At 51.9% G+C, this 20,000-nt stretch overlaps 1 protein-coding gene across 1 annotated transcript in view; it reads right to left on the bottom strand.

The window, feature by feature from the left end:
* Nucleotides 1-20,000, bottom strand: part of LOC109886387 (1-phosphatidylinositol 4,5-bisphosphate phosphodiesterase beta-3) — a gene marked incomplete in the record, with an annotated part of 118,388 nt that overhangs the window by 27,484 nt on the left and 70,904 nt on the right. Inside the window, 11 exon segments of the mRNA XM_031793069.1 lie at nucleotides 6,813-6,886; nucleotides 6,997-7,098; nucleotides 8,395-8,520; nucleotides 8,523-8,550; nucleotides 9,302-9,386; nucleotides 9,581-9,663; nucleotides 10,522-10,679; nucleotides 11,227-11,373; nucleotides 15,057-15,176; nucleotides 15,179-15,222; nucleotides 17,331-17,431. Of these exon segments, the coding sequence (XP_031648929.1) occupies nucleotides 6,813-6,886; nucleotides 6,997-7,098; nucleotides 8,395-8,520; nucleotides 8,523-8,550; nucleotides 9,302-9,386; nucleotides 9,581-9,663; nucleotides 10,522-10,679; nucleotides 11,227-11,373; nucleotides 15,057-15,176; nucleotides 15,179-15,222; nucleotides 17,331-17,431 (1,068 nt within the window).

The raw sequence follows: 20,000 nt of genomic DNA, 5'->3' as shown, positions 1-20,000 counted from the left end.
TTTGCCTGAGCAAACAGAAAATTCAACAACACACATTTGGCCTTCTCCTTATTTGAATACCTGTATCCCATTATAAACATCCCAACAGTAAAAACCACCCCCAACCTCTCACACAGACATTCCAACAGAGACATTAACAGCATTAACGTGGTGCACACAGAAAACACACGATGCAGTTTGACTCATGACACAGAAAGGACACCCCTGTCCGACTCCCGGTTCAACCCGTACCAACCAGCCGTTACTGTCAAGGGCTCCATGAAGAACCCTCCACTGGAGGTCCCCTGACCTCTTTGGTAATGGGGGTTTGTAGAGTCCCCTCCATCTAAAACCCACATACCCTCAGCCACTGATGTGCCATCACTCCTGTTAGGAGTTGTAGAGGGTTGTAGAGGGCTTTACCTCCCACCCCCTCAAACTCCCCCAGGCTCCTAATGTTCCGAACCTTAATGCAGAGGTTGTAGAGGGCTTTACCTCCCACCCCCTCAAACTCCCCCAGGCTCCTAATGTTCCGAACCTTAATGCAGAGGTTGTAGAGGGCTTTACCTCCCACCCCCTCAAACTCCCCCAGGCTCCTAATGTTCCGAACCTTAATGCAGAGGTTGTAGAGGGCTTTACCTCCCACCCCCTCAAACTCCCCCAGGCTCCTAATGTTCCGAACCTTAATGCAGAGGTTGTAGAGGGCTTTACCTCCCACCCCCTCAAACTCCCCCAGGCTCCTAATGTTCCGAACCTTAATGCAGAGGTTGTAGAGGGCTTTACCTCCCACCCCCTCAAACTCCCCCAGGCTCCTAATGTTCCGAACCTTAATGCAGAGGTTGTAGAGGGCTTTACCTCCCACCCCCTCAAACTCCCCCAGGCTCCTAATATTCCGAACCTTAATGCAGAGGTTGTAGAGGGCGTTACCTCACACCCCCTCAAACTCCCCCAGGCTCCTAATGTTCCGAACCTTAATGCAGAGGTTGTAGAGGGCTTTACCTCCCACCCCCTCAAAATCCCCCAGGCTCCTAATGTTCCGAACCTTAATGCAGAGGTTGTAGAGGGCTTTACCTCCCACCCCCTCAAACTCCCCCAGGCTCCTAATGTTCCGAACCTTAATGCAGAGGTTGTAGAGGGCTTTACCTCCCACCCCCTCAAACTCCCCCAGGCTCCTAATGTTCCGAACCTTAATGCAGAGGTTGTAGAGGGCTTTACCTCCCACCCCCTCAAACTCCCCCAGGCTCCTAATGTTCCGAACCTTAATGCAGAGGTTGTAGAGGGCTTTACCTCCCACCCCCTCAAACTCCCCCAGGCTCCTAATGTTCCGAACCTTAATGCAGAGGTTGTAGAGGGCTTTACCTCCCACCCCCTCAAACTCCCCCAGGCTCAGGGTGTTAAAATCGAAATCCTCCAGCCTGTGGAAGATAGGCTCCTCCCACACCCACAGCCCAGGCTCCACCCCCCCTTCTCGTGTGGGCCTTACAAGCCCTCAGCACTGCAGAGTAAAAATCTGAGAGACCTGCAGTACTCAGCCTCTCCAGCCTCATGAGGAACAGCTGCCGGTCCAACCCTAATCCACCAGCTCTCCTCAGCCTCTCCAGCTTCATGAGGAACAGCTGCCGGTCCAACCCTAAATCCACCAGCTCTCCTCAGCCTCTCCAGGCTCATGAGGAACAGCTGCCGGTCCAACCCTAAATCCACCAGCTCTCCTCAGCCTCTCCAGGCTCATGAGGAACAGCTGCCGGTCCAACCCTAAATCCACCAGCTCTCCTCAGCCTCTCCAGCTTCATGAGGAACAGCTGCCGGTCCAACCCTAAATCCACCAGCTCTCCTCAGCCTCTCCAGCTTCATGAGGAACAGCTGCCGGTCCAACCCTAAATCCACCAGCTCTCCTCAGCCTCTCCAGCTTCATGAGGAACAGCTGCCGGTCCAACCCTAATCCACCAGCTCTCCTCAGCCTCTCCAGCTTCATGAGGAACAGCTGCCGGTCCAACCCTAATCCACCAGCTCTCCTCAGCCTCTCCAGCTTCATGAGGAACAGCTGCCGGTCCAACCCTAATCCACCAGCTCTCCTCAGCCTCTCCAGCTTCATGAGGAACAGCTGCCGGTCCAACCCTAATCCACCAGCTCTCCTCAGCCTCTCCAGCTTCATGAGGAACAGCTGCCGGTCCAACCCTAATCCACCAGCTCTCCTCAGCCTCTCCAGCTTCATGAGGAACAGCTGCCGGTCCAACCCTAATCCACCAGCTCTCCTCAGCCTCTCCAGCTTCATGAGGAACAGCTGCCGGTCCAACCCTAATCCACCAGCTCTCCTCAGCAGTGTGCTTGCTGGTTCCCCCCAGCCGATATCAGTATCAGCAGTCTCTGTTCCACCTTTAGTCTGAAAGCAGTCACCGTACTCTCCAGTTCCACCCTGTCCTCCGTCGTGATATAGCAGTCACCGTACTCTCCAGTTCCACCCTGTCCTCCGTCGTGATATAGCAGTCACCGTACTCTCCAGTTCCACCCTGTTCTCCGTCGTGGTATAGCAGTCACCGTACTCTCCAGTTCCACCCTGTCCTCCGTCGTGATATAGCAGTCACCGTACTCTCCAGTTCCACCCCGTCCTCCGTCGTGATAAAGCAGTCACCCTACTCTCCAGTTCCACCCCGTCCTCCGTCGTGATATAGCAGTCACCGTACTCTCCAGTTCCACCCCGTCCTCCGTCGTGATATAGCAGTCACCGTACTCTCCAGTTCCACCCCGTCCTCCGTCGTGATATAGCAGTCACCGTACTCTCCAGTTCCACCCCGTCCTCCGTCGTGATATAGCAGTCACCGTACTCTCCAGTTCCACCCCGTCCTCCGTCGTGATATAGCAGTCACCGTACTCTCCAGTTCCACCCCGTCCTCCGTCGTGATATAGCAGTCACCGTACTCTCCAGTTCCACCTCGTCCTCCGTCGTGATATAGCAGTCACCGTACTCTCCAGTTCCACCCCGTCCTCCGTCGTGATATAGCAGTCACCGTACTCTCCAGTTCCACCCTGTCCTCCGTCGTGATATAGCAGTCACCGTACTCTCCAGTTCCACCCCGTCCTCCGTCGTGATATAGCAGTCACCGTACTCTCCAGTTCCACCCTGTTCTCCGTCGTGGTATAGCAGTCACCGTATTCTCCAGTTCCACCCCGTCCTCCGTCGTGATATAGCAGTCACCGTACTCTCCAGTTCCACCCCGTCCTCCGTCGTGATATAGCAGTCACCGTACTCTCCAGTTCCACCCCGTCCTCCGTCGTGATATAGCAGTCACCGTACTCTCCAGTTCCACCCCATCCTCCGTCGTGATATAGCAGTCACCGTACTCTCCAGTTCCACCCCGTCCTCCGTCGTGATATAGCAGTCACTGTACTCTCCAGTTCCACCCCGTCCTCCGTCGTGATATAGCAGTCACTGTACTCTCCAGTTCCACCTCGTCCTCCGTCGTGATATAGCAGTCACCGTACTCTCCAGTTCCACCCCGTCCTCCGTCGTGATATAGCAGTCACCGTACTCTCCAGTTCCACCCCGTCCTCCGTCGTGATATAGCAGTCACCGTACTCTCCAGTTCCACCCCGTCCTCCGTCGTGATATAGCAGTCACCGTACTCTCCAGTTCCACCCCGTCCTCCGTCGTGGTATAGCAGTCACCGTACTCTCCAGTTCCACCCTGTCCTCTGTCGTGGTATAGCAGTCACCGTACTCTCCAGTTCCACCCCGTCCTCCGTCGTGATATAGCAGTCACCGTACTCTCCAGTTCCACCCCGTCCTCCGTCGTGGTATAGCAGTCACCGTACTCTCCAGTTCCACCCTGTCCTCTGTCGTGGTATAGCAGTCACCGTACTCTCCAGTTCCACCCTGTCCTCCGTCGTGAACGGACATGTACATCACTGCCGTGACCAGAAATAAATGCTCCAGCCTGTGAGCCGACCGGCGGGGCGGTTGAGGAGTTTATGCCACAGGGAGGATCCCGCCAGGTTGTTGATTATCAGCACCCTTTCTCTATATGACACTTGGGACAGGAGCCACCTCCAACCTGGCCAGTCTTGACAGTGCCTGCATATCCTGCCCATCCCTGATCAGTATTCAACTCCACAGTCCACTCCCGCATCTCCCCCACCACAGAGGTCACCCGCCCATCAGACAGCCTTTGTCTTTCCAAACCAAAGAAGAAGGAGCTGAGAGCATCCATCTCCTTGAGCATGGAGCACCTGGCTCTTACAAGTGCTCCCTTTGCTTTAACCTGGAAAAAACTGCCCAGGTCCCTACGTAAATCAGCTAAATTATCCTGGAGGCTTACATCGCCTTACCATCTCACTGACACTTCTAGTTCCCCCGATACTCTCCTCTGAGGACGGATGACATTTTACCTGATCCTATTTAGTTACTAACTGATTTTAAAAAAACGTATTTTGTACATAATGTTGCTGCTGCCTTTTATTATGCCAGTCTCTTCCAGATACTAATTAGGATGTGAGATCCTATTGTTGTGAGGTCTGGGGCCACTCCCCAACCAAGAATTCACAAAATGGGATAAACACCCCCATTTGAGAGACTGCAGAATTCTGCAAAAATATGTTCAATGCAGAGAGTACACAGTGGCACAATACCTGCCCACCGTGACCCAACATTTATAAAATGCTTGTGAGCATAGCCTTGCTATTGAGAGAGGCTGCCGTAGGCAGACCTGCCTCTCAAGAGGTGAAAACGGAGCTGCACTTCCTAACCTCCTGCCATATATATGACCACATTAGAGACACATATTTCCCACAGATCACAGGCCCACAAAGGATGTTTAAACAAATCAAGCATTGATACTCCCATATCTGTTGGGTGAAATACCACCGCGTGCCGTCACAGCAGCCAGATGGGTGGCCCGTTGCCATGACAAAAGGGCAACTAGTAAAACACGGTACATGGCTAATAATATACAAGCTGAAATGCCTATCCTTTGAGTGCACACTTAATTTATCAATTTAAAAAAAATACTAATAATATTTTTGTTGATTTCACTTACTTTGGCAATGTAAAAATATGTTCCCCATGCCAATAAAGCCCCTTGAATTGAAACTGAACTGAGACAGAGAGAGCGAGAGAGCGAGAGACCGAGACAGATAGACCGAGAGACAGAGAGAGCGAGAGACAAAGAGACCGAGAGACAGAGAGAGCGAGAGACAAAGAGAGACCGAGAGAGCGAGAGACAGAGAGAGACCGAGAGACAGAGACAGAGAGACAGAGAGACTGAGAGACCGAGACAGAGACCGAGACAGAGACCGAGACAGAGAGACCGAGACAGAGAGACCGAGACAGAGAGACCGAGACAGAGAGACCGAGACAGAGAGACCGAGAGACCGACACAGAGAGACCGAGACAGAGAGACCGACACAGAGAGACCGAGACAGAGAGACCGAGAAAGAGAGACCGAGAGACAGAGAGACAGAGAGACCGAGAGACAGAGAGACCGAGAGACAAAGAGAGACCGAGAGACAAAGAGACCGAGACAGAGAGACCGAGACAGAGAGACCGAGAGACAGAGAGACCAAGAGACAGAGAGACAGAGAGACCGAGAGACAGAGAGACCGAGAGACAGAGAGACCGAGAGACAGAGAGACCGAGAGACAGAGAGACCGAGAGAGCGAGAGACAAAGAGAGACTGAGAGACAGAGAGACCGACACAGAGAGACCGACACAGAGAGACCGAGAGACAGAGAGACCGAGAGACAGAGAGACCGAGAGAGCGAGAGACAAAGAGAGACCGAGAGACAAAGAGACCGAGACAGAGAGACCGAGAGACAGAGAGACCGAGAGACACCGAGACAGAGAGACACCGAGACAGAGAGACACCGAGACAGAGAGACCGACACAGAGAGACCGAGAGAGAGACCGAGACAGAGAGACTGAGAAAGAGAGACCGAGAGACAGAGAGACCGAGAGACAGAGAGACCGACACAGAGAGACCGACACAGAGAGACCGACACAGAGAGACCGAGAAAGAGAGACCGAGAGACAGAGAGACCGAGAGACAGAGAGACCGAGAGAGCGAGAGACAGAGACAAAGAGAGACCGAGAGACAAAGAGAGACAGAGAGACAAAGAGAGACAGAGAGACCGAGACAGAGAGACCGAGACAGAGAGACCAAGACAGAGAGACCGAGAGACAGAGAGACCGAGAGACCGAGAGACAGAGAGAGCGAGAGAGCGAGAGACAAAGAGACAAAGATAGACCGAGAGACAAAGAGAGACAGAGAGACCGAGACAGAGAGACCGAGACAGAGAGACCAAGACAGAGAGACCGAGAGACCGAGACAGAGAGACAGAGAGATCGAGACAGAGAGATCGAGACAGAGAGAGACCGAGACAGAGAGAGACCGAGACAGAGAGAGACCGAGACAGAGAGAGACCGAGACAGAGAGACCGAGACCGAGACAGAGAGACCGAGACCGAGACAGAGAGACCGAGACAGAGAGACCGAGACAGAGAGACCGAGACAGAGAGACCGAGACAGAGGCCGAGACAGAGACAGAGAGAGACAGAGAGACCGAGAGAGACAGACCGAGACAGAGAGAGACAGAGAGACCGAGACAGAGAGAGACAGAGAGACCAAGACAGAGAGAGACAGACCGAGACAGAGAGAGACAGAGAGACCAAGACAGAGAGACAGAGAGACCGAGAGACAGAGAGACCGAGAGACAGAGAGAGAGGTCAATAAAAAAGATACATAGAACCATTGCGTGTTCATTTGCTCACTGGGACGACCCAAGTAAATAGAACACACTTCAGGGAACAATAAGTGACATTCAATCAATTAGTAGAGGGACTCACCTCATCAGAGTTCGGTTTCTTCAGTTCAGCCACTGGTTCCTCTTCCTCCTCCTCATCACTTTCTCCCTCCCCTCCTACCAGAACACAGGTAAACATGTTACCTGTGCATGTCCATCCATCCTTCTCTCTCTCCATCCCTCTCTCCCACCCCCAGCATGTTTGATCATTCAGGAAGTGAACTGACCAATAGATTTGCGAGGATCTCCGTCTTTAACCAGCCTGTCTGCCAGCCTCTCTTCCCCATTGGATAGCAGCTGGCCTCCATCACTGTCACTGAAATGACAGTCTAAACAAACAGAAAATAAATAAATACTTGTAAATATACTGAAAACCACTACAGGAAATGCATGTACTGTATACACCACTACAGGAAATGCATGTACTGTATACCACTACAGGAAATGCATGTACTGTATACACCACTACAGGAAATGCATGTACTGTATACCACTACAGGAAATGCATGTACTGTATACACCACTACAGGAAATGCATGTACTATATACCACTACAGGAAATGCATGTACTGTATACCACTACAGGAAATGCATGTACTGTATACACCACTACAGGAAATGCATGTACTATATACCACTACAGGAAATGCATGTACTGTATACACCACTACAGGAAATGCATGTACTATATACCACTACAGGAAATGCATGTACTGTATACACCACTACAGGAAATGCATGTACTATATACCACTACAGGAAATGCATGTACTGTATACACCACTACAGGAAATGCATGTACTATATACCACTACAGGAAATGCATGTACTGTATACACCACTACAGGGAAATGCATGTACTATACACCACTACAGGAAATGCATGTACTGTATACACCACTACAGGAAATGCATGTACTATATACCACTACAGGAAATGCATGTACTGTATACACCACTACAGGAAATGCATGTACTATATACCACTACAGGAAATGCATGTACTGTATACAGCACTACAGGAAATGCATGTACTATATACCACTACAGGAAATGCATGTACTATATACCACTACAGGAAATGCATGTACTGTATACCACTACAGGAAATGTCACACGGCACAACATAATACTACATTTGGAAGTGTGTGTAGGTTTGTGTGTACTATACTCTAAATGTCTGTGTGTGTGTATGTCCATACTTACTTTACGTGTGTGTGTGTGTGTGTGTACTATACTCTAAATGTCTGTGTGTGTGTGTCCATACTTACTTTACGTGTGTGTCTGTGTGTGTGTGTGTGTGTGTACTATACTCTAAATGTCTGTGTGTGTGTGTGTGTGTCCATACTTACTTTACGTGTGTGTCTGTGTGTGTGTACTATACTCTAAATGTCTGTGTGTGTGTGTGTGTGTGTGTGTCCATACTTACTTTACGTGTGTGTGTGTGTGTGTGTGTGTGTGTGTGTGTGTGTGTGTGTGTGTGTGTCCATACTTACTTTACGTGTGTGTCTGTGTGCGTGTACTATACTCTAAATGTCTGTGTGTGTGTGTGTGTGTCCATACTTACTTTACGTGTGTGTGTGTGTGTGTGTGTGTGTGTGTGTGTGTGTGTAGACAGTGAATACCGTTAAGAGGTGAAGCCTGTCCCAGACTGTCCGTCTCTCCGGTCCTCCTCCTCAGACTGCCCCTGGTGGACGCTCTGTGGTGGTGCTTCTTCTTGTTTTTGATCAAGATCTTACCCAGCAGCTCCTGGGCGACGGTAAGGGCTGTGCTGGGATCAGCTGTTAGAGAACACATAATACAATACATTAACAGGGCTAGTGTAAGGGCTGTGCTGGGATCAGCTGTTAGAGAACACATAATACAATACATTAACAGGGCTAGTGTAAGGGCTGAGCTGGGATCAGCTGTTAGAGAACATATAATACAATACATTAGGGGGGCTAGTGTAAGGGCTGAGCTGGGATCAGCTGTTAGAGAACACATAATACAATACATTAACATGGCTAGTGTAAGGGCTGAGCTGGGATCAGCTGTTAGAGAACACATAATACAATAACATTAGCAGGGCTAGTGTAAGGGCTGAGCTGGGATCAGCTGTTAGAGAACATATAATACAATACATTAGGGGGGCTAGTGTAAGGGCTGAGCTGGGATCAGTAGTGTTCCTAATTCACAGGAGGTTGGTGGCCTCTTACTTGGGGAGGACGGGCTCGTGGTAATGGCTGGAGCAGAATGCATGGAATGGTGTCAAATACAGCAAACGTTCTGTTTCCAGGTGTTTCATTCCATTCCCTCTGTTCCAGACATTATTAATGTGTCGTCCTCCCCTCACCAGCCTCCACTGTCCTAAAGTAGCCCCAACCCACGGTTTACCTCCCGCTAAGCCAGGGCCGTGTTTCTCTCTGCTAAATTGGTTGTTTCTTTTCAATTGAATGTCCAAATAATAGCTGGCCTGCTGAGGGGAGTTCCTAACTAATCCGTGACAGACACTCAACCTTCCTGACCTATCACCCCTGACCCCAGACTCACCGGGTATTTCTCCAGAGGGTCGATGAGAAGGGCGTCTCCAAAGATACTTTGACAATACTCCGCCATCTTGGCCTGCTGCTTCGCCCTGCGAGAGACAGAACATAATTTAACATTTGAAAACCTTTGTGGCTGTGGTGTTTACTAATGTTTCCCTTGTTTATTATTATTATTATTTATGTCTATTTCATTTGCTTTGGCAACATATATGTTTCAGATAAAGCCCATTGAATTGAAGGTTCTCAGGATTTCCCTTCTCACTACCCAGAATGCTTCACTCACGAGTCAACATGGTTTTCGAAGGAGAGGATGAGGGGATAGGGAGAGGCCTTGAACGCACTTTCTGCTATCGCTTCAATCACCTCCTTCACACACAGAGAGAGACAGAGAGAGAGAGAGAGAGAGAGAGACAGATAGAGAGACAGAGAAAGAGAGAGACACAGAGAGAGAGAGACACAGAGACAGAGACACAGAGACAGAGACAGAGAGACATAGACACACAGAGACAGAGAGACACAGAGAGAGAGGGACACAGAGACAGAGACACACAGAGACAGAGAGAGAGAGACACACAGAGAGAGAGAGACAGAGAGAGAGCGAGACAGAGAGAGAGCGAGACAGAGAGAGAGCGAGACAGAGAGAGAGCGAGACAGAGAGAGAGCGAGACAGAGAGAGAGCGAGACAGAGAGAGAGCGAGAGAGAGAGAGCGTGACAGAGAGAGAGCGAGACAGAGAGAGCGAGACAGAGAGAGAGAATATATTAGTCAGGTGAACATCATATACAATGTAGTACAATGATGTGAGGACCAGCACTATATAGAAATCATTTCAGACTTATGGTAAACCTTCAAGGTTGTGTCAGTGGTCATGGTGAAGCTGTGTGTGATGAAGTACACACACATACACACACACACACACCTTGAAGGGTATCTCTGTGGTCATGGTGAAGCTGTGTGTGATGGAGTACACACACACACACACACCTTGAAGGGTATCTCTGTGGTCATGGTGAAGCTGTGTGTGATGAAGTACACACACACACACACAAACACACCTTGAAGGGTATCTCTGTGGTCATGGTGAAGCTGTGTGTGATGAAGTACACACACACACACACCTTGAAGGGTATCTATGTGGTCATGGTGAAGCTGTGTGTGATGAAGTACACGCACACACACACACACACACACACACACACACACACACACACACACACACACACACCTTGAAGGGTATCTCTGTGGTCATGGTGAAGCCGTGCGTGATGTACGGTTCCTCGTCCTGCGGCCGTCCCTTCCAGCAGTCCAGCTCTATACAGCGACAGCCAGTCAGTAACACCTGGCGATACATCTCCACCGACGACAGACCTGTCAGCTGACCAACTGGGGAGGAGGAGGGGACACCTTTACACCAATCAGATGCTCTGTGTGTACAGTATGTGTGTATGTGTGAGTATTAACCTGTGAGGTAGGTGTTGTGTGTCTAACAGTGTGTTGTGTGTTTAATAGTGTGTTGTGTGTTTAAGTGTGTTGTGTGTTTAAGTGTGTTGTGTGTTTAACAGTGTGTTGTGTGTCTAACAGTGTGTTGTGTGTTTAATAGTGTGTTGTGTGTCTAACAGTGTGTTGTGTGTCTAACAGTGTGTTGTGTGTCTAATAGTGTGTTGTGTGTCTAACAGTGTGTTGTGTGTCTAATAGTGTGTTGTGTGTCTAACAGTGTGTTGTGTGTTGTGTGTTTAATAGTGTGTCGTGTGTCTAATAGTGTGTCGTGTGTCTAACAGTGTGTTGTGTATCTAACAGTGTGTTGTGTGTCTAACAGCGTGTTGTGTGTTTAATAGTGTGTTGTGTGTCTAACAGTGTGTTGTGTGTCTAACAGTGTGTTTGTGTGTCTAACAGTGTGTTGTGTGTCTAACAGTGTGTTGTGTGTATGTACCTGTGAGGTAGGTGTTGTGGGAAGAGTTGATAAAGTAGTGGGACAGGGGCTGGTTCATATCATCTATGATGTCCAGTCTCTCTGGAGGGACCATGGTATTCTCCTCTCCTCCTAGATACCTGCTGAACCCCATCAGACTGATCTGATCTGGAGAGAGGAGGGAGGGAGAGAGAGAAGGGAGGGAGAGAGAGAAGGGAGGGAGAGAGATGGAGGGAGAGAGAGAGGAGGGAGAGAGATGGAGGGAGAGGGAGGGAGAGAGATGGAGGGAGGGAGAGGGAGGGAGAGAGATGGAGGGGAGAGGGAGGAGAGATGGAGATGGGGAGAGAAAGAAAGAGAGAGAGAAAGAGAGAGGAAGAGAGATGGAGAGAGGGAGAAAAATAAAAGGATAGTGAGATTGATCTTCTCTCTAACAACTAGAAACTAATAACGTTTTCATGTAAAGTGGAAATGTGTGTTTGGCTCAAACAGACATAAAACCAGAGAATCAATAGCACCTCACCAACAAGATAATCAAGTCATATACAGTGGGGAGAACAAGTATTTGAAACACTGCCGATTTTGCAGGTTTCCCTACTTACAAAGCATGTAGAGGTCTGTAATTTTTATCATACAGGTACACTTCAACTGTGAGAGATGGAATCTAAAACACAAATCCAGAAAATCACATAACATAAGTATTTGATACATCAGAAAAGCAGAACTTAATATTTGGAACAGAAACCTTTGTTTGCAATTACAGAGATCATACGTTTCCTGTAGTTCTTGACCAGGTTTGCACACACTGCAGCAGGGATTTTGGCCCACTCCTCCATACAGACCTTCTCCAGATCCTTCAGGTTTCGGGGCTGTCGCTGGGCAATACGGACTTTCAGCTCCCTCCTAAGATTTTCTATTGGGTTCAGGTCTGGAGACTGGCTAGGCCACTCCAGGACCTTAAGATGCTTCTTACGGAGCCACTCCTTAGTTGCCCTGGCTGTGTGTTTCGGGTCGTTGTCATGCTGGAAGTCCCATCCACGACCCATCTTCAATGCTCTTACTGAGGGAAGGAGGTTGTTGACGGGCCTGGACATGCGCTGGCTTGAGCAGGGGGACCTTGCATGCGCTGCAGGATTTTAATCCATGACGGCGTAGTGTGTTACTAATGGTTTTCTTTGAGACTGTGGTCCCAGCTCTCTTCAGGTCATTGACCAGGTCCTGCCGTGTAGTTCTGGGCTGATCCCTCACCTTCCTCATGATCATTGATGCCCCACGAGGTGAGATCTTGCATGGAGGGTGATTGACCGTCATCTTGAACTTCTTCCATTTTCTAATAATTTCGCCAACAGTTGTTGCCTTCTCACCAAGCTGCTTGCAATAAAATACTAATTAATTACTTAAAAATAATACAATGTGATTTCTGGATGTTTGTTTTAGATTCTGTCTCTCACAGTTGATGTGTACCTATGATAAAAAATTACAGACCTCTACATGCTTTGAAAGTAGGAAAACCTGCAAAATCAGCAGTGTATCAAATACTTGTTCTCCCCACTGTATATCATCATGAACCCACCCTATTTCCCCCCTCTCTCCAGCTGGCTGGCATTATACCCCCCTTTCTCCAGCTGGCTGGCATTAACCACCCCCCTTTCTCTCCAGCTGGCTGGCATTACCCCCCTCTCTCCAGCTGGCTGGCATTAACCACCCCCCTTTCTCTCCAGCTGCTGGCACTACCCCCCCCTCTCTCCAACTGGCTGGCATTACCCCCCTCTCTCCAGCTGGCTGGCATTATACCCCCCTCTCTCCAGCTGACTGGCATTATACCCCCCTCTCTCCAGCTGGCTGGCATTACCCCCCTCTCTCCAGCTGGCTGGCATTAACCACCCCCCTCTCTCCAACTGGCTGGCATTATACCCCTCTCTCCAGCTGGCTGGCATTACCCCCCCTCTCTCCAGCTGGCTGGCATTACCCCCCCTCTCTCCAGCTGACTGGCATTACCCCCCCCCCTCTCTCCAGCTGGCTGGCATTACCCCCCCCCCCCGCTCCCTCTCCAGTTGGCTGGCACTGTCCCCCCCCCTCCCTCTCCAGCTGGCTGGCATTACCCCTCCCCCTCTCCAGCTGGCTGGCATTACCCCCTCCCCTCCCTCTCCAGCTGGCTGACATTACCCCCTCCCCTCCCTCTCCAGCTGGCTGGCATTACCCCCTCCCCTCCCTCTCCAGCTGGCTGGCATTAACCCCTCCCCCTCCCTCTCCATCTGGCTGGCATTACCCCCCCCCCCCCTCTCTCCAGCTGGATGGCACTGTCCCCCCCCCCCCCCAGCTGGCTGGCACTGTCCCCCCCCTCTCTCCAGCTGGCTGGCATTACCCCCCTCTCTCCAGCTGACTGGCATTACCCCCCCCCCCCTCTCTCCAGCTGGCTGGCATTACACCCCCCCCCCCCCCCCCCCCGCTCCCTCTCCAGTTGGCTGGCACTGTCCCCCCCCTCCCTCTCCAGCTGGCTGGCATTACCCCCTCCCCTCCCTCTCCAGCTGGCTGGCATTACCCCTCCCCCTCCCTCTCCAGCTGGCTGGCATTACCCCCTCCCCTCCCTCTCCAGCTGGCTGGCATTACCCCTCCCTCTCCAGCTGGCTGGCATTACCCCCTCCCCTCCCTCTCCAGCTGGCTGGCATTACCCCCTCCCCTCCCTCTCCAGCTGGCTGGCATTACCCCCTCACCTCCCTCTCCAGCTGGCTGGCATACCCCTCCCCCTCCAGCTGGCTGGCATTACCATTCCCCCTCCCTCTCCAGCTGGCTGGCATTACCCCCTCCCCTCCCTCTCCAGCTGGTTGGCATTGCTCCCCCCCTCCCTCTCCAGCTGGCTGGCATTACTTCCCCCCCCCCCCCCCCTTTCCAGCTGTCTGGCATTACTCTCCCCCTCTCCAGCTGGCTGGCATTGCTCGCCCCCCCCCTTCCAGCTGGCTGGCATTACCCCTCCCTCTCCAGCTGGCTGGCATTACCCCTCCCTCTCCAGCTGGCTGGCATTACCCCCTCACCTCCCTCTCCAGCTGGCTGGCATTACCCCTCCCCTCCAGCTGGCTGGCATTACCAGTCCCCCTCCCTCTCCAGCTGGCTGGCATTACCCCTCCCTCTCCAGCTGGCTGGCATTACCCCCTCACCTCCCTCTCCAGCTGGCTGGCATTACCCCCTCACCTCCCTCTCCAGCTGGCTGGCATTACCCCTCCCCCTCCAGCTGGCTGGCATTACCAGTCCCCCTCCCTCTCCAGCTGGCTGGCATTACCCCCTCCCCTCCCTCTCCAGCTGGTTGCATTGCTCCCCCCCCCTCCCTCTCCAGCTGGCTGGCATTACTTCCCCCCCCCCCTTTCCAGCTGTCTGGCATTACTCTCCCCCTCTCCAGCTGGCTGGCATTGCTCGCCCCCCCCTCTCCAGCTGGCTGCATTACCTCCCTCCTCATCTCTCTCCAGCTGGCTGGCATTACTCCCCCCTCACCTCTCTCTCCAGCTGGCTGGCATTACTCCCCCCCCTCTCTCTCCAGCTGGCTGGCATTACTCCCCCCCTCTCTCTCCAGCTGGCTGGCATTAACTCCCCCCTCACCTCTCTCTTCAGCTGGCTGGCATTACTCCCCCCTCACCTCTCTCTCCAGCTGGCTGGCATTACTCCCCCCCTCACCTCTCTCTCCAGCTGGCTGGCATTACTCCCCGCTCACCTCTCCCTCCAGCTGGCTGGCATTACTCCACCCCTCACCTCTCTCTCCAGCTGGCTGGCATTATTCCCCCCTCATCTCTCTCTCCAGCTGGCTGGCCATTACTTCCCCCCTCATCTCTCTCTCCAGCTGGCTGGCATTACTCCCCCCTCACCTCTCTCCAGCTGGCTGGCATTGCTCTGGTATTTCTCCATCAGTTGTCTGATCTGCTCTCTCTTCAGCGGAGGATACAGCACCTCGTTGAGACGAGAGTCTCTCTGACGACGGTTTATAAGTCTGTCAACTGATCCAGGGAGAGGAAGGGCTTCCCCTTAGAACCACTGGGAGGGAGGGGGCATAGGGAGAGATGGAGCAGGCATAGAGTTGGTTAGAGAGAGAGATTAGGTTGGTAGAGCAGGCATAGAGTTGGTTAGAGAGAGAGATTAGGTTGGTAGAAGCAGGCATAGAGTTGGTTAGAGAGAGAGATTAGGTTGGTAGAGCAGGCATAGAGTTGGTTAGAGAGAGAGATTAGGTTGGTAGAGCAGGCATAGAGTTGGTTAGAAGAGAGAGATTAGGTTGGTAGAGCAGGCATAGAGTTGGTTAGAGAGAGATTAGTTGGTGGTAGAGCAGGCATAGAGTTGGTTAGAGAGAGAGAGATTAGGTTGGTAGAGCAGGCATAGAGTTGGTTAGAGAGAGATTAGGTTGGTAGAGCAGGCATAGAGTTGGTTAGAGAGAGATTAGGTTGGTAGATCAGGCATAGAGTTGGTTAGAGAGAGAGATTAGGTTGGTAGAGCAGGCATAGAGTTGGTTAGAGAGAGATTAGGTTTGGTAGAGCAGGCATAGAGTTGTGTTAGAGAGAGAGATTAGGTTGGTAAGCAGGCATAGAGTTGGTTAGAGGAGAGAGATTAGGTTGGTAGAGAAGGCATAGAGTTGGTTAGAGAGAGATTAGGTTGGTAGAGCAGGCATAGAGTTGGTTAGAGAGAGAGATTAGGTTGGTAGAGCAGGCATAGAGTTGGTTAGAGAGAGATTAGGTTGGTAGAGCAGTGCATAGAGTTGGTTAGAGAGAGATTAGGTTGGTAGAGCAGGCCATAGAGTTGGTTAGAGAGAGATTAGGTTGGTATAGAGCAGGCATAGAGGTTGGTTAGAGAGAGATTAGGGTTGTAGAGCAGGCATAGAGTTGGTTAGAGAGAGATTAGGTTTGGTAGAGCAGGCATAGATTTTGGTTAGAGAGAGAGATTAGGTTGGTTAGAGCAGGCATAGAGTTGGTTAGAGAGAGAGATTAGGTTAAAGTCAGGCATAGAGTTGGTTTAGAGAGAGAGATTAGGTTGGTAGAGCAGGCATAGAGTTGGTTAGAGGAGAGATTAGGTTGGTAGAGCAGGCATAGAGTTGGTTAGAGAGAGAGATTAGGTTGGTAGAGCAGGCATAGAGTTGGGTTAGAGAGAGATTAGGTTGGTAGAGCAGGCATAGAGTTGGTTAGAGAGAGATTAGGTTGGTAGAGCAGGCATAGAGTTGGTTAGAGAGAGATTAGGTTGGTAGAGCAGGCATAGAGTTGGTTAGAGAGAGATTAGGTTGGTAGAGCAGGCATAGAGTTGGTTAGAGAGAGCGATTAGGTTGGTAGAGCAGGAATAGAGTTGGTTAGAGAGAGATTAGGTTGGTAGAGCAGGCATAGAGTTGGTTAGAGAGAGATTAGGTTGGTAGAGCAGGCATAGAGTTTGGTTAGAGAGAGGCGATTAGGTTGGTAGAGCAGGATAGAGTTGGTTAGAGAGAGATTAAGGTTGGTAGAGCAGGCATAGAGTTGGTTAGAGAGAGATTAGGTTGGTAGAGCAGGCATAGAGTTGGTTAGAGAGAGATTAGGTTGGTAGAGCAGGCATAGAGTGGTTAGAGAGAGAGATTAGGTTGGTAGAGCAGGCATAGAGTTGGTTAGAGAGAGATTAGGTTGGTAGAGCAGGCATAGAGTTGGTTAGAGAGAGAGAGAGATTAGGTTGGTAGAGCAGGCATAGAGTTGGTTAGAGAGAGAGAGAGATTAGGTTGGTAGAGCAGGCATAGAAGTTGGTTAGAGAGAGATTAGGTTGGTAGAGCAGGCATAGAGTTGGTTAGAGAGAGATTAGGTTGTAGAGGCAGGCATAGAGTTGGTTAGAGAGAGAGATTAGGTTAGTAGAGCAGGCATTAGAAGTTGGTTTAGAGAGAGAGAGATTAGGTTGGTAGAGCAGGCATAGAGTTGGTTAGAGAGAGAGAGATTAGGTTGGTAAAGCAGGCATAGAGTTGGTTAGAGAGAGAGATTAGGTTGGTAGAGCAGGCATAGAGTTGGTTAGAGAGAGAGATTAGGTTGTTATGGTCTGTTGCGTTGTTTGATGTAATAATGTGTCTAACACTGTATGAGAAAGGATGTATACAGCGAGTAACTGTGTGTGTGTGTGATTGTGTGATTGTGTGTGCATGTGTGTCTCACAGCTCTACGAAGATGCGCTCTATCTCAGGTCGGAGACAGAGACTGTGGAGAAAGCTCTGGAACATATCACAAGTAAAGTCGTCTGGCTTAATGCCCTCTGCCTGGAGAGAGGGTGGAGAGAGGGTGGAGAGAGGGTGGAGAGAGGATGGAGAGAGGGTGGAGAGGAGGATGGAGAGAGGGTGGAGAGAGGGTGGAGAGGATGGAGAGAGGATGGAGAGAGGGTGGAGAGAGGATGGAGAGGAGGATGGAGAGGGTGGAGAGAGGGTGGAGAGGATGGAGAGAGGGTGGAGAGAGGGTGGAGAGGAGGATGGAGAGAGGGTGGAGAGGAGGATGGAGAGAGGGTGGAGAGAGGGTGCAGAGAGGATGGAGAGAGGATGGAGAGAGGGTGGAGAGAGGATGGAGAGGAGGATGGAGAGGGTGGAGAGAGGGTGGAGAGGATGGAGAGAGGGTTGGAGAGGAGGATGGAGAGAGGGTGGAGAGGAGGATGGAGAGAGGGTGGAGAGGAGGATGAGAGAGGGTGGAGAGAGGATGGAGAGAGGATGAGAGAGGGTGGAGAGGAGGTGGAGAGAGGGTGGAGAGAGGGTGGAGAGGAGGATGGAGAGAGGGTGGAGAGAGGGTGGGAAGAGGGGATGGAGGTGGAGAGGGGGATGGAGGTGGAGAGGGGGATGAGAGATGTATGGAGGTGGAGAGGGGATGGAGAGATGTATGGAGGTGGAGAGGGGATGAGAGAGGGATGGAGGTGGGGGATGTAGGAGGGAGGAGGGATGAGAGAGGGATGAGAGGGATGGAGTGGAGGGGATGAGAGAGGGATGGAGGTGGAGAGGGGATGAGAGAGGGATGGAGGTGGAGAGGGGATGAGAGAGGGATGGAGGTGGAGAGGGGATGAGAGAGGGGTGGAGGTGGAGAGGGGATGAGAGAGGGATGGAGGTGGAGAGAGGATGAGAGAGGGATGGAGGTGGAGAGAGGGATGAGGTGGAGAGAGGGATGAGGTGGAGAGAGGGATGGAGTTGAGAGAGGAAGAGAGAGGATGGAGGGTGGAGAGAGATGGAGAGGGATGGAGGTGGGAGAGAGGGATGAGAGAGGGATGGAGGTGGAGAGAGGGATGAGAGAGGGATGGAGGTGGAGAGAGGGATGAGAGAGGGATGGAGGTGGAGAGGGGATGGAGAGAGGGATGGAGGTGGAGAGGGGATGGAGAGAGGGATGGAGGTGGAGAGGGGATGAGAGAGGGATGGAGGTGGAGAGGGGATGAGAGAGGGATGGAGGTGGAGAGGGGATGAGAGAGGGATGAGGTGGAGCAGGGATGATGAGAGGGATGGAGGTGGAGAGAGGTGAGAGAGGGATGGAGGTGGAGAGAGGGCATTGAGGAGTGAGAGAGGGATGAGTGGAGAGAGGAATGGAGGTGGAGAGAGGATGAGAGAGGGATGGAGGTGGAGAGAGGGATGGAGGTGGAGAGAGGGATGGAGGTGGAGAGAGGATGAGAGAGGGATGGAGGTGGAGAGAGGATGAGAGAGGGATGGAGGTGGAGAGAGGATGAGAGAGGGATGGAGGTGGAGAGAGGATGAGAGAGGAATGGAGGTGGAGAGAGGGATGGAGGTGGAGAGAGGGATGAGGTGGAGAGAGGGATGGAGGTGGAGAGAGGATGAGAGAGGGATGGAGGTGGAGAGAGGATGGAGGTGGAGAGAGGATGAGAGAGGGATGGAGGTGGAGAGAGGATGAGAGAGGGGTGGAGGTGGAGAGAGGGATGGAGGTGGAGAGAGGGATGAGGTGGAGAGAGGAATGGAGGTGGAGAGAGGATGAGAGAGGGATGGAGGTGGAGAGAGGGATGAGAGAGGGATGGAGGTGGAGAGAGGATGAGAGAGGGATGGAGGTGGAGAGAGGATGAGAGAGGGATGGAGGTGGAGAGAGGGATGAGAGAGGGATGGAGGTGGAGAGAGGGATGAGAGAGGGATGGAGATGGAGAGAGGGTTGGAGGTGGAGAGAGGATGAGAGAGGGATGGAGGTGGAGAGAGGATGAGAGAGGAATGGAGGTGGAGAGAGGGATGGAGGTGGAGAGAGGGATGAGGTGGAGAGAGGGATGGAGGTGGAGAGAGGGATGAGGTGGAGAGAGGGATGAGGTGGAGAGAGGATGAGAGAGGGATGGAGGTGGAGAGATGATGGAGGTGGAGAGAGGATGAGAGAGGGGTGGAGGTGAAGAGAGGGATGGAGGTGGAGAGAGGGATGAGGTGGAGAGAGGAATGGAGGTGGAGAGAGGATGAGAGAGGGATGGAGGTGGAGAGAGGGATGAGAGGGGGATGGAGGTGGAGAGAGGGATGAGAGGGGGATGGAGGTGGAGAGGGGATGAGGTGGAGAGAGGGATTAGAGAGGGATGGAGGTGGAGAGAGGGATGGAGGTGGAGAGAGGGATGAGAGGGGGATGGAGGTGGAGAGGGGATGAGGTGGAGAGAGGGATGAGAGAGAGATGGAGGTGGAGAGAGGGATGAGAGAGGGATGGAGGTAGAGAGAGGGATGAGAGAGGGATGGAGGTGGAGAGAGGGATGGAGGTGGAGAGGGGGAGGGTGAGAGGGATGGAGGTGGAGAGGGGATGAGAGAGGGAGGGAGGTAGAGAGAGGGATGAGAGAGGGATGGAGGTAGAGAGAGGGATGAGAGAGGGATGGAGTAGAGAGAGGGATGG

This window comes from Oncorhynchus kisutch, linkage group LG16 (assembly GCF_002021735.2).
Source record: "Oncorhynchus kisutch isolate 150728-3 linkage group LG16, Okis_V2, whole genome shotgun sequence".
NCBI lineage: Eukaryota > Metazoa > Chordata > Actinopteri > Salmoniformes > Salmonidae > Oncorhynchus > Oncorhynchus kisutch.
This window is presented reverse-complemented; position numbering and strand designations above follow the sequence as displayed.